The sequence below is a fragment of the Mustela lutreola genome, chromosome 10 (assembly GCF_030435805.1).
Source record: "Mustela lutreola isolate mMusLut2 chromosome 10, mMusLut2.pri, whole genome shotgun sequence".
Taxonomy (NCBI): Eukaryota; Metazoa; Chordata; class Mammalia; order Carnivora; family Mustelidae; genus Mustela; species Mustela lutreola.
The window spans coordinates 55,656,593-55,670,128 of record NC_081299.1 but is presented as its reverse complement, the minus strand read 5'-3'; the positions used below and the strand labels follow the sequence as shown (position 1 = coordinate 55,670,128).

At 42.4% G+C, this 13,536-nt stretch overlaps 1 protein-coding gene across 8 annotated transcripts in view; it reads left to right on the top strand.

Moving 5' to 3' along the window:
• GNG12 (G protein subunit gamma 12) overlaps window positions 1-13,536 on the top strand; it is a 131,198-nt gene that overhangs the window by 40,345 nt on the left and 77,317 nt on the right. For all 8 annotated transcript variants that reach the window (XM_059135266.1, XM_059135267.1, XM_059135265.1 and 5 more), the window contains exon 2: window positions 11,998-12,047. Coding sequence is in view for 5 of the 8 variants with exons in the window: in XM_059135261.1 (XP_058991244.1) it covers window positions 11,998-12,047 (50 nt within the window). In the remaining 3 variants the exon portion in view is untranslated. The remainder of the gene's footprint in view (window positions 1-11,997; window positions 12,048-13,536) is intronic.

Sequence of the window (13,536 nt, the reverse complement as noted above, 5' to 3'; positions counted from 1 at the left end):
GAACTTCCAGTGCTAACAACCTGAAGTCTCAAGCATACCAAGAAGAGTTGGTTTCCCCAAGCAAAAGTAGGTCAACTAACAGAAAGGAATATCACTAAATATAGTCTTTTTATATTTTTTAATATTTCATTTGTTTTTTTTTTAAAGATTTTATTTATTTATTTGACAGAGAGAGATCACAAGTAGGCAGAGAGGCAGGCAGAGAGAGGGGGGGGGAAGCAGGCTCCCTGCTGAGCAGAGAGCCCATTGCGGGGCTCAATCCCAGGATCCTGAGATCATGACCTGAGCTGAAGGCAGAGGCTTAACGCACCGAAGTGCCCCTAAATACAGTCTTCTAAAACCAGCCTCTTATCTGTAAAATGGAGATATTTCTGTCTTCCTTGTGGGGTTGTGGTAAGGCCTGCCCTGTAGTCTCCCTCCCCCACAACTGCCACCTTGGGTTTTGCCTGGTATTTCCTCTTAGGTGGTAAGGACTGGCTCTGATCTGAAGCTCTCCACCCTGGTGCACTAAGCCATTTGCAGACCTCCGCGTGCTGAGCTACTTGCTTCCAGTCTGGAGCATTTGTATGAGTTGTTTCCTTGCTCACATCTCCCTCCTTTGATCTTCTGGTTAACCCTGGTTGTCCTTTCCAGGTCAGCTTCCTCCAGGAAGCCTTCCATGATCATCCCAGTCTGGGATACGTGCCCCTCCTGTGTGCCCTCCTTGTATTTATTACAGTTTGGTTACGTGCTGCTGGAGCTCTAGTTACCTAGTTGGTTGTTTAGGTGACTTACCATAGGCTCCTGGAGGAGAGAGCCTCAGTTTTGTTCTCTGTTGTGCCTGCAGGACCTTCCACATAGCTAGGCATGCTCCTGGGTTCAGAAGGGCTTGTAAGGGGTAGGATTGTGGAAGAATGCGCCACCTTCAGCTGTCATTTGCTTTGACCTTGCTATGGCTCTGCCTGCTGCTGTCCTTTCAATCCTCTTTGGGAAACAGATTTTTCTCAAAAGAACCACATCCTCCCTGTCCAGGGACCATCCAGTTTAGTTAGGTTTCCATCCTCCCTGTAAGGCACTGAGCACATTATGAAAATACATACACACTACCAGTCTGAACTGCCAGGGGTTACATAAACATCAGTGGGGAGACTTAGGAATGGAGCATGTCATGTAGGGTGGAGGCACACAATTTTTTGTGTATTTGTATATACACAGAATAAAACTATTTCTACTGTGACACGTTTAAATGGGAAATCTTCCCCCTCAGTTCTGAAGATGTGGCGACTCGCAGGCCGCATAGTGAATTTTGGATGTTTCATTTTATAATTTGATCCAGATTATTTTTCTTTCTCCCTAGTGAACATTAATTGTTTCCTGTGAATTTTCCTGATACTAGGAAACAGATGTTCCATATTTTTATCTGCATTTTTCCCAAATGCTGAACCGGGACTTTTGTAGAGCTGTGTGTGTGTGTGTGTGTGTGTGTGTACACAGTGAATTTTTGAGGAATGAGCTATATCAGAATTTGCAAATAAAAGCATAGCAGATCTATCTACAGAATTACACAGATTTGTCCAAGGCTGCAAACATTGTTGGACATTCTGTTTAATGTAGTTTGGTATTGTTTAGCTAATGCAGACCTCTGGCCTACGAATGCATTAGGACTGTCTCATGATAGTATGCTTGCCAAAATAAGGAGTGCATAGCAAAAGGCACATAGTTAATGCAGCCTTTAATGCTTTGATTTTTAACTAAACTTTTTTTTTTAACATTCTCTCAACTATAGAAAGTACTTCACCATCTCTCCATAAAATATTGAATGTGTGCCACCTCTGTGCAGAGCAGGGTCCTAAGCTCTTTGGAGATAGATATGCTGTGGACCCTTGGAACCTTATCATCCAGTAGAAAAGATGAAATGTATACCAAAATACCTATTATAAAAAGTAGAAAGTGATAAAGCAATTCAAGGAGAAGAGTGGTTTCACTGAGCCCAAGAAGGAGGGAATACTTGCAAGGAGTGCAATATTTATGCTAGGTTAAAAAAAAAAAGTAATAAAGCAACAATTAATTTAGGTCTACATTATTTGGATTATTGTAACTGCATAAGGATGGTCTGCTATGTAAGGCATCATATTGGTGGCTTCTCTAAAAATGATACTAGCATTTCTTATAAGCCAGAGAAGACCAATACTACTTGGTATCATTTATATGTGGAATCAAAACCAAACCAAACAAATCAAACTCAGAGAAACAGAGTAGAAAAGTGGTTGCCAGGGGCTGGGGGGAAACAGGGAGAGGTTGGTAAAGACTTTCAGCTCTAAGATGAATAAGGTCTGAGGAGCTATGTGGTGACTGTAGTTGACAACACTGTATTGTATCAGTGAAATTTGCTAGAAAAGCAGAACTTGAATGTTCTCACCCCACCCCAAGAAAAAGGTAAATATGTGAGATGATGGGTGTGTTAATGAACTAAACGGTGGGAAGCTTTTTGTAATGTGCCTCAGATCACCATGACATACACTTTAAGTATCATACAGCTTTCCTTGTTGTCAGTTACATCTCAAAAAGCTGAATAAAAAAATGCCAGCCTTTCTAGAGCCTCTAGCACAGCAGGTATGATTCTCTGATGCTTTGTATAAAGGCTTTTTAATAAGAAATGATATAGAATGGGTGCTTTGGGAAATCATTTTGCGCAAAAATACATCTCTTTATTTTGGTTCCTTTGGTTCTGAGAATGAAGGACCGAGTCTGGTCTCAGCCATCTCCAAGATTCGGTGACCCTGTTTAAGTCACCTGGCCTTTGTGGGTCTGCGTTTTCTCTGGTTTACAGTGGGAATTATAGTAATCCCCAGCTCACTCCCTAGGTTGCCGTGAAAACCAGAGTGGGTGTAAGTGAACATTTGAAAAGCAATCAAAAGCCAAGCATTTTGCCAAGAAGCAATGTGATAGCTCATGAAGTTATGGCTTTTGCTTATTATTTATTAAAATGCTGTGCAGATGCAAATATGGTTATCCTTAAATTCAAAATACAGGGAATATATAGCAAATACAAATATTAACTCAATTATCATGTACTATGAAGAGCTCATTCAAATTCATAAGAAAAATATCAAGACACTACTATATGAATAAGCAAAACATATAAACTTAATTTTCAAGGTCACCATTAATAAACAGAAAAAAAGTTTCATTTTCACTAATTACCTTAGAAATACAAATTAAAACCACATGAGAAATGCCCTTTTATGTATAAAATACCAAGGTCTCAGAAGTTCTCCATTATTTTGGTGCTGGTATTGTTGTATGCTCATAAAAGCCCTTTTAAAAACAAAATACTGTTAATTCTACTGTTAGGAATTTAGGGAAGCTGGGGACCTAAGTTGAAGGAATGAAAAAAGCTACAGCATGAAGATATCTAGTGTCACATTATTTATAATAATAAAAACTGGCAACAACTTACATATTAAGTGCATTAGGGGAGTGACCTAATGCATTAGGACTTTTCGAAGTGAAGGACTATTACCAGGCTCCTTAAACGATCATTATGAATATGTGTAGAAACACAGAAAATAATAAAATGGAAGAATGAAAGAACAATTGTCACGATGGAGCCTTTCCTAGTGGCATTGGGTCAGTGTTCTCCCTTCTTATTCTTATAGCAACTGTGTGCTAAAGGTATTTTTACACTTTAGAAAATCAAAGCTTAGAGGTAAATTTTTCAAGGACTTGGACCTGATCTGAGGAGGAGCCGACATTCTAATCCAGATCTTCTGACTCCAGAGCTTTCCCAGGGTTTCCTACCAATAGCATGTAAACAACTGCCATAGTCAGGTAAAAATATGGGTGTCTGTGGAGGGTAACAGGCAAAAATAGGTAGCAGCCCTAGGATGGTGGGCATATGGGCCCAAAGATGCCTGCTGTCCTTTTAAACCTATCACTGGGGAAAACACACACACACACACACACACACACACACAAAGTTAAAAAAACACCAAAAAATGCCTCTGCCCTTTCAATAGAGAAGTCGGAAAAAATATGTTGAGTGTAACATTTCAGGTGTTTATTCTTGCTTTTTGTATGTTCTCATAGAGGTTGGCAAAATGGGAATTACATGTGTATTTTTAAATTTTCCTGCTAGCTTTGGCATAATCAGGCTACTCCCCCCTTCCCCTATTCTTTGCAAATTAGTTGAGGACACATACCAGCAGTTTCTTAATTAAAAACAAGATTTCAGATCTCTGGCTCTCTGGGGATTAAGGATAGCGAGCAGGTGGAACTTTCTCCCCACGAACAGCCCAGACCAGCTCTTCTGGGCAGGAGCCAGTCTGAAGGTGGAGATAAATAGGGTGGCACCATTTGGTTAAAGTAGGCCAGTTCATCTGCTCAGGGTGTGCCCTTTCCTAGGACAGAAGCCCTTGCCTGGTGCAGGGGACATGTCGCCATTTTGGTTCCTACTGTCTTTCACCTTGGGGGCTCAAGCCTTGATTCCTGATTCTTTGACATTACAGCGTTACTTTATAAAATCAGGAGCCATACAACTTTTTTTATTTTATTTTATTTTTCTGGTGTTCCAAGATCCATTGTTTTTGCACCACACCCAGTGCTCCATGCAATACCTGCCCTCCTTAATACCCACCACCAGGCTCACCCAACCCCCCACACCTCTCCCTTCCAAAACCCTCAGTTTGTTTCTCACATAGTCTCTCATGGTTTGTCTAGCCCTCCCATTTCCCCCAATTCACTCTTCCTTTCCTTCTCCTAATGTCCTCTATTTTATTCCTTAAGTGAAACGATATGATACTTGTCTCTCTCTGCTTGACTTATTTCACTCAGCATAATCTCCAGTCCCATCCATGTTGATACAAAAGTTGGGTATTCATCCTTTCTGATGGCTGCATAATATTCCATTGTATATATGGATCCTATCTTCTTTATTCATTCGTCTGTTGAAGGGCATCTTGGCTCTTTCCACAGCTTGGTGATTGTGGCCATTGCTGCTATGAACGTTGGGGTAAAGATGGCCCTTCTTTTCACTACATCTGTACCTTTGGGGTAAATACCTAGTACTGCAATTGCAGGGTCATAGGGAAGCTCTATTTTTAATTTCTTAAGGAATCTCCACACTGTTTTCCAAAGTGGCTGCACCAGCTTGCATTCCCATCAACAGTGTAAGAGGGTTTCCTTTTCTCCACATCCTCTCCAACACTTGTTGTTTACTGTCATGTTAATTTTGGCATTCTAACTGGTGTAAAGTGATATCACAATGTGGTTTTGATTTAAATTTCCTGGATGGCTAATGATGATGAACATTTTTTCATGTGTCTGTTAGCCATTTGTATGTCTTCTTTGGAGAAGTGTCTGTTCATGTCTTCTGTCCATTTTTTGACGTGATTATCTGTTTTTTGGATGTTGAATTTGAGAAATTCTTTATAGATCCTGGATATCAGCCCTTTGTCTGTAGTGACATTTGCAAATATCTTTCCCCATTCCGTGGGTTGCCTCTTTGTTTTGTTGGCTTTCCTCTGCTGTGCAGAAGCTTTTGATCTTGATGAAGTCCCAGAAGTTCATTTTTGCTTTTGTTTTCTTTGCCTTTGGAGACGTGTCTTGAAAGATGTTGCTGTGGCCAATGTTGAATAGGTTACTGCCTATGTTCTCCTCTAGGATTTTGATAGATTCGTGGCTCACATTGAGGTCTTTTATCTATTTCGAGTCTATCTTTGTGTATGGTGTAAGAGAATGGTCAAGTTTCATTCTTCTACATATAGCTGTCCAATTTTTCTAGCACCATTTATTCAAGAGACTGTCTTTTTTCCACTGTGTATTTTTTCCTGCTTTGTTGAAGATTATTTGACCATAGAGTTGTGTGTCCATATCTGGACTCTCTACTCTGGTCTATGTGTCTGTTTTTGTGCCAGTACCATGCTGTCTTGGTAATCACAGCTTTGTAGTAATGCTTGAAATCAGGCAATGTGATGCCCCCAGCTTTGTTTCTTTTTCAACATTTTCTTAGCAATTCAGAGTCTTTTCTGCTTCCATACAACTTTTAGGATTGTTTGTTCCAGCACTTTGAAAAATGCTGGCAGAATTTTGATCAGGATCGCTTTGAAAGTAAAGATTGCTCTGGGCAGTATAGACATTTTAACAATGTTTATTCTCCCAATCCATGAATTCAGTAATGTGGCAGGATACTAAATCAATACGATTTCAATAAGAAATGAGTTGCTTTCTTATACACTAACAGTGAAAATACAGAAAGGGAAATTAGAGTTCCATTTACTATAGCACCAAGAACCATAAGATACCTTGGAATAAACCCAACCAAAGAGGTAAAGGATCTATACTCAAGGAACTATAGAACACTCATGAAAGAAATTGAAGAAGACACAAAAAGATGGAAAACATCCCATGCCATGCATCTTCTAGGAATACAAATTTCTGTTCTAGACTCAAAACACAGGGTATATTTTCCCGCACCTTTGTGGAATATGTGCCTTTTACTCCTACAGTAGGGCCTTTTATATGCTTTGAAGGCCTTTTCATTTGTATTTTGCCATTGGAGATAATATCCCGTCAGAATTTGCAAGTGAAATCATAACAGACCTGATTAGGGTACAGTGGAGATGTTTTGAGAGCTGCAAACATTCTCTATGATGTTTCTCAATTTAGTTCATTCAGGGTCCCTTCCCATTTTATAGGTGAGGAAATGGAGGCACATGCTAGTTAAATGATTCGCTGGAAGTCACTGGTAGTGAAGACAGCTGGAAACCAGGCCTATAAATCCAATGTTTACCTCACTCTCCCACAGTGCTGATGTATGTATTTTCTACAGAATTAATGTAAGACTTGAAATAAATCTGATCAGATTCCAATGGCTGTTTAAGGTTAAAGATCTCCCATGGCTGTAATTTTGTATTTTATGATTGCAGTAAATGTTATAGTGGTGGAGGGAGTCTAGCGAGGTATTGTATGCATTTTAGACAATTCCTATTAAGTGGAACTTTTTTTTTAAAAAGATTTATTATTTGAGAGAGAGTGTGTGTGTGAGTCCAAGGTGGGGCAGAGGGAGAAGCAACCCCCACCCCCGCCCTGAGCAGGGAGCTCCATGGTCCTCAGGGCTCCATCCCAGAACCCTGACACCATAACCTGAGAAGTCAGACACTTAACCAACTAAGCCACCCAGGCACCCTCGAATGGAGCTTTTTACAATGGTAGAAGTAATCTACACTGTGCTGTTCAGTACAGTAGCCCTTTCTTTGTCTACTTGGTTACTTGAAATGTGGCTGGTGTGACTGGGGAAATGAGTTTTTAATTGTGCTTAATTTAAGTTTCAATTCCGACATGTGCTCGCAGCTGTTGTATTTAAGAGCAACAGTTCTGGACTTCTTAATGTTTTCTTGAGATTGCCACCTGAATATCTCAAAGTTAACAAGGGCAAATCAGAATTCGTTTCTTAAAATAAAGATTATTTTAGAGAGTGTGTATGTGAGTGGGGGAAAGGGGCAGAGGGAGAGAATCTTCAAGCAGACTCCCCGCTGAGCAAGGAGCTCTAGGCAAGGCCCCATCCAGGGCCCATGAGATCATGACCTGAGCCGAAACCAAGAGTCAGACGCCTAACGAACTGAGCCACCCAGGTGCCCTGGCCAAATCAGAATTCTGGACTTTCTTTCCTCCCACAAACTGTTTGTCCCTCAGAGAAGCTACCATTGACCCAGGTGCTTGAGCCAAAACCTTGGTGTCATCTAGACCCATTCCTCGCCCTCACCTCTCACATCCACTTAGCAGGTCCTAATTAGTTTACTTCCAGAACCTATCCTGAATCCATTTACTTCTTTCCATCCCAACTGCTACAATCCTGTGCCAAGGTACCATCATATCTCACCTAGACACGTGAATGGCCTCGTAACCCGTCACCACTGATCCGTTCATCCACTGTCGCCTCTTTCCAGCTTGTCCATACAGCTGCCAGAGAGACACTTAAATTCTTCAGTAGACCCCATCACTCCATGGTTATATGGGAAAATTTATAGAACTTGTCCCTGTTTGAAGTTATCTTCTTTGCATTTGCAAGGGACTTCTTTGCATATGTGTTTGTTTTCTGCCTCCCGTCCTGGTGGGAGGGTCCCTGTATCCGGAACCTTGTTCACCTCTCTCACGGCTCTGTCTCCAGCAGTACAACCATGCCTGGCCCAGAATTTGCACTCCGTCAGCCTCTCAGTAACAATCACATTTATGTTTATTGTGGAAGAAGAGGAGCTAGGAAGAGTCAAAACACAATCGGCTGTTACTAATTTGGTTGTTAATAACTGAGATAATGCTGACGTCCATAAATATGGGACGTTGGTGGTGTCTTTTATGTTGCAGTAGGAAGGGTGGGTGTGATGGCTGATTGCCTTTATCTGCAAGTGGTAAGCTGGGCCATGGTCCTGATGCCACCTCTGACGTGTGCGACAAAGAGCTCTTTCTCTCCCTAGAGGTCTGTGTATGTCCCAGATCTTGAAACTTTTGTCTTTCCCACTGTTAAAGAAAGAGAGGAATGTCCTTCTCCAAGGCCACTTTTTATATTCCTCCGAGGGGAGTTTAGATAGTGCTAGAAAGAATCACATCATTGAATTGCAGGGTACAGAATGGCAAGGCAGGACTGGACAGCAAAAGGGGATTTGCAACATGAGACTTTTACTTAAAACAGTATTTGGAATATACTCATATTGAGTTACTTGAAACCAAATAAACCTTAAGAAGGAGGGCTTTGCGTCCTTTTTTTTTTTTTTTTTTTTTTTTTTTAAACTTGAATATCCTATCTCTTAAAGGAAAGTATCTTTTCTGGGATTCCTTTATAATGGTCAGCCAAATCTCTCGGGGGCATGTTATTACTTAGATCCTTGTGCAAAGTTAGGGGAGGCTAAAGAACTTGGTTGGAGGCTTGATTGAGTTGGCCACTATCTGAGTTTCCTCTGTTAAGGAGATGACCACCCGTCTGACTGGCTGGATTTAAAAGACGAAGTTAAAACTTGCTTTTTGCTTCATTAAAGGACATATTTGGAGACTCTTTATCCCAGTGTGTCTTTATTCACAGTCTGGCTCTGCCACTTACAAGCTTGGTGATCTTGGGCTGCTGACTTTTCTGTCTCAGTTTGCTTATCTACGAAATGGGATCATAAAAGAACCTACCTTATATGGTTACTGAGTAGATTAAAGGAACATGCAAAACACTTTGAACAGTGCCTGGCACACAACTCCTTAAAAACCAGCTTTAGGGGCGCCTGGGTGGCTCAGTGGGTTAAGCCGCTGCCTTCGGCTCAGGTCATGATCTCAGGGTCCTGGGATCGAGTCCCGCATCGGGCTCTCTGCTCGGCAGGGAGCCTGCTTCCCTCTCTCTCTCTCTCTCTGCCTGCCTCTCCATCTACTTGTGATTTCTCTCTGTCAAATAAATAAATAAAATCTTAAAAAAAAAAAAAAAAAACCAGCTTTAATTATTACCAGTAGGAGGAGGAGGAAGAGGAGGTATTTCTCAGTTGAACTGAGTGACCCCCGGCCATGACTACAGAGAGAGTTGTCCCTAAGTCAGCCAAAGGGGTTCACAAAGGCTTCCTAGGGAAGTTGACTTCTGAACTGAGACCTGCAGATAGGCTGATAGAGTAGAGAAAAGGGTGTGTTTGACAGAACAGGATATGCAAAGGCACGGAGGAGTGAGTGAGCGGCATTTAGGGACCTGTAAACAGGTCTGTGTGACTCAAGGACAAGATCTCTGTGTGCTCAGGCACAAGACCACTGTGGCTTTTGAGTGTGCTGAAGAGGTTGGACTTCATCCTAGAACCCAGAGGAGGCCACTGAAGGACTTCCAGCAGGTTTGGGTTCAGCCTGCAAGAGCAGGTGGCAGCCTCCCGCACTAGCCTTAGCCCAAGTCCTGTGGATTCTAAACAGTGTCATTGACCCACCTTCTTTGCTACTGTTTGGGCATGGAGTTTACATGTGTGGATCTTGTTTTCCTCATTAGGTGTGATTTCTTTGGGGACCATGGATTAAATAAAAAGGATGTGTTTTCTGAATTCCTTCCTACTGGATTCATCCTCTCTTCCTCTCCACCCCTGTTAAGACAGATACAGAGGTGTCCAACTTGTAGACCCCTTTGAGAATCTGATGAAAGTGATGGATCCTTCACTCAGAAAAACCACGAAGACAAGATTTTTTGAAGACTGACACCCCTCCCCCCACCATTAACCCCATACTGCACTCCTAGGCCTAGGCGTGACCGCAGGCCTGTTTGTGGTGGTTTTGCTCGCACTCCATGTTGTTTTTATTTTAATTTGCTAGCACAACCCATAACCCCTCCATCTGCCATCACTGCTATTATCTGACCATGTATCATGAGAGCAGCCTTGAATCACTTGGTGGTTATAATTAAAACTGAAAGCAATTACCTTATGTTGAGCCATTCACACTTAATTGAGAGTCCAGCGGCTAAGGACACGAGTCTGGAGGCAGACTACCTGGATCAGAATCCCAGCTCTGATGGGCGTGTGCGTGGTGCAGTCAGTTGAGTGCTCAGCTCTTGGTTTTGGCTTAGGTGGTGATCTGAGGGTCATGGGATCAAGCCCCACATCAGGCTCTGTGCTCAGTAGGGAGTCTGCCTGAGATTCTCACCCTCTCCTCTGCCCCCAGCTCCATACTCATGTGCTTTCTCCCTCTCTTGCATAAATAAATTCTTAAAAAAAAAAAAGAAAGAAAGAATCCGGGTGCCGGGTGGCTCAGTCATTAAGCGTCTGCCTTTGGCTCAGATCATGAACCCAGGATCCTGGGATCGAGCCTGTCATCGGGCTCCCTGCTCAGCAGGAAGCCTGCTTCTCCCTATCCCTCTGCTGCTCCCCTGCTTGTGTTCCCTCTCTCGCTCTGTCTCTCTCTGTCAAATAAATAAATAAAATCTTTAAAAAAAAAGAATCTCCGCTGGCTGTCACATCTTAAAACCTTGAGGAAGTTACTTAACCTCTCCATGCCTCAGTTTCCTCATTACAAAATGGGAATGATAATACACTTACCTCATAAAGTTATTGTGAGGATTAATTGAAGTAGTTGCCAAGAATAATTCCTGGCACTAGTAAGTGCTATATAAATATTTGCTATTATTATGTGATTGTTTCTAGTAAAATGACATCATGAATGGGGTAATGATGGATTACTAGGAACAGGAAAATAGATGAATAAAATCTCCGTATGCACTGGACTGACTTTGCCAGTACCTGCGAAGGCCAAGATTGGATTCCTTCGGTGTCTGGTGTGGCTGCCAGCCAACATGGCCATTGACTACTTGAAATATGGCTAGTCTGGGTTGTGAGATGCTGGATCTTGAAGATTGTGTATGAAAAAAAGCATGTGAAATGTCTCATTAGTGATTTTTCTGTTCTTTATATGTTGAAATGTTGAAACCAATCCATCTAAACATATTAAAATTACATCCACTTCTTTTTGCCTTTTCAACGTGGCTGCTCAAAAATATAAAATTGTATCTGTGGCTCATGGTCTAGTACTGTTGAGCAGCACTGCCTTAGGCTCCCCTTACTGATAAAACAAGAACTGGGGGTTATTTGTGATCAGGTGGCCACTCGCAGGAAGCCTTGTATCCTCTTCCCATTGGTCTTCAGGTTGTGCTAGACCTTCCGTCTTTTCATGGGTTCCATAAAGGGAGCCATGGCTTGGTCCCAGCAGGAGTGCTGAGGGACCAAGGCAAGAACAACAACCAAGGAGGCTTCCTCTGACTTGGAGGGGTTTGGACGAGAACACTACCGTTTATAGTTCTGGCTTCAGACTTCCAGCACTCTCTGAAGTAAATGAGAGTGCTCTCTATTCAGGAAGTTGAAATACGTAGGCAAAAATCTTTCCCTATTCCATCAGAAGCCAGAAAAAGCTTGGCTAATCTTTAACTAAAAGAATAAATATGCAACATCATGGCGGTCCCTTGGGACCAAAAGCACACCCTTCCTGAGTGTGATTTACTTACGGAGTGTTTGCTTAATTCTATTTCAGATTCATTCCACCTCTTACAACCTGAAAACGGGCCCCAGGAAGTCTTACTGGTAAGTTCTCTTTTAGTTTTAAAACAATGTGACTGTTTGACATTATTTTTGAAATGATGTTTCATGCTTCTAAGTTAGATACATCCCTACCAGTGCTATGATTAGATGATGTCTGTTTAGTCACACTTTTTTTTTTTTTCCTCTCTGAAATGATTTAAGATGTCTCCAAGCCTTAAAAAAAAAAAAAAAAAAAATCAGTCCATGTTCCTTTGCTAAGAACATGGTCGGGGAAAAGATCTGATTACATGCCAATACTATTAAAATAAAACTTTTTCGTGTTCTTGCAGTGAAACTATTTCCAGGCCCCTGTTGATGGTCTGCTTGTGTCAGGCAGTATCCAAAACAACAAAGTGTTATTTCAGCCAAGGAATTCAGACAGTGCCTTGCAGTGTGTTGTAATGAAAATTGGCTCACAGCTATAATGTATTAGCTTTCTTCTTGCTGTAATTTTCCTCTCCTCTCTCTTTGAACCTAAATGTGATTGTTGGGACATAATAGTTATGCAGTGGCAGAAAACTGACTTTAGAGTTAGGAAAATAATATACTTTTTAAGTATGAAAATTATATACTTTTTAAGTGTGAAAATTTCTGGGGCTTCGTGTAGCATCACTGCCTCATGCTGAAGCGATACCATCATTTGCAGTGTGTAGCAGTTAGCTCTTGCTGCATAAAGAATCACCCCCAAACACACTACCAGAGATCTGAGCCAAAATTTCCCGGCTCAAAATAACAATCATGTCTTTATGCTACAATGTTGTGGATTGGTAGTTCAAGCTGGGCTCTGCGTTATGATTCTTCTGATTTCTGCTGGGACCACTCCTGTCTCTCCAGTCAGCTTCAGGTTCAGGTCAGTTAGGCCTTGTTTCTGAGAGTCACCTGGCTGGTAGCAGATGACAATGACTCTAAGATGTGTGTCTCACCGTCCTTCAGGCTACCCTGAGCATCTCTCATGCAGTTGGGCAGGTACCGACTGAAAACAGGAGTGTCTGGAGCCTGAGGCTCAGATTTGGCACGACGTTGCTTCCATCTCGTTCTGTCGGCTAACACGAGCTATGTGGCCAGGCTGGATTCAAGAGGCGACAGATACAAAGTCAGCTCCTTAGTAGAGGAGCTGCCGAATTGCACTGTGGGAAACCCGGATACAGGGAGGGGAAGGACTGTGGCCACATTTGTGGTCCTGTCCTGCAGTGTTTTTGAGTCACGTGAAAAAAGAAGGGCATGGAGTGAGGTCTCAGATCCATAGCCATCCCGTAGCCCACCGCCCTCTCCCCCCATCGTGATTGCCGGGCCCTGGCACCGCCACCTGGCATCTCCCTTGAGCAGACTCCGAGGTGGTCTTGCCAGTGCCAGGAGGCCCAAGCTCCAACCCTCCTCCGTTCGCCGCCACCACACGGTCATCCTTCGGCTCATCCCTCAGGCTTTCGCGCCTTTGTCAGCGTCTCAAATCGTCCACAGCACCGGCCTTGACTCCTCTCTCTGGCTTCTCCAC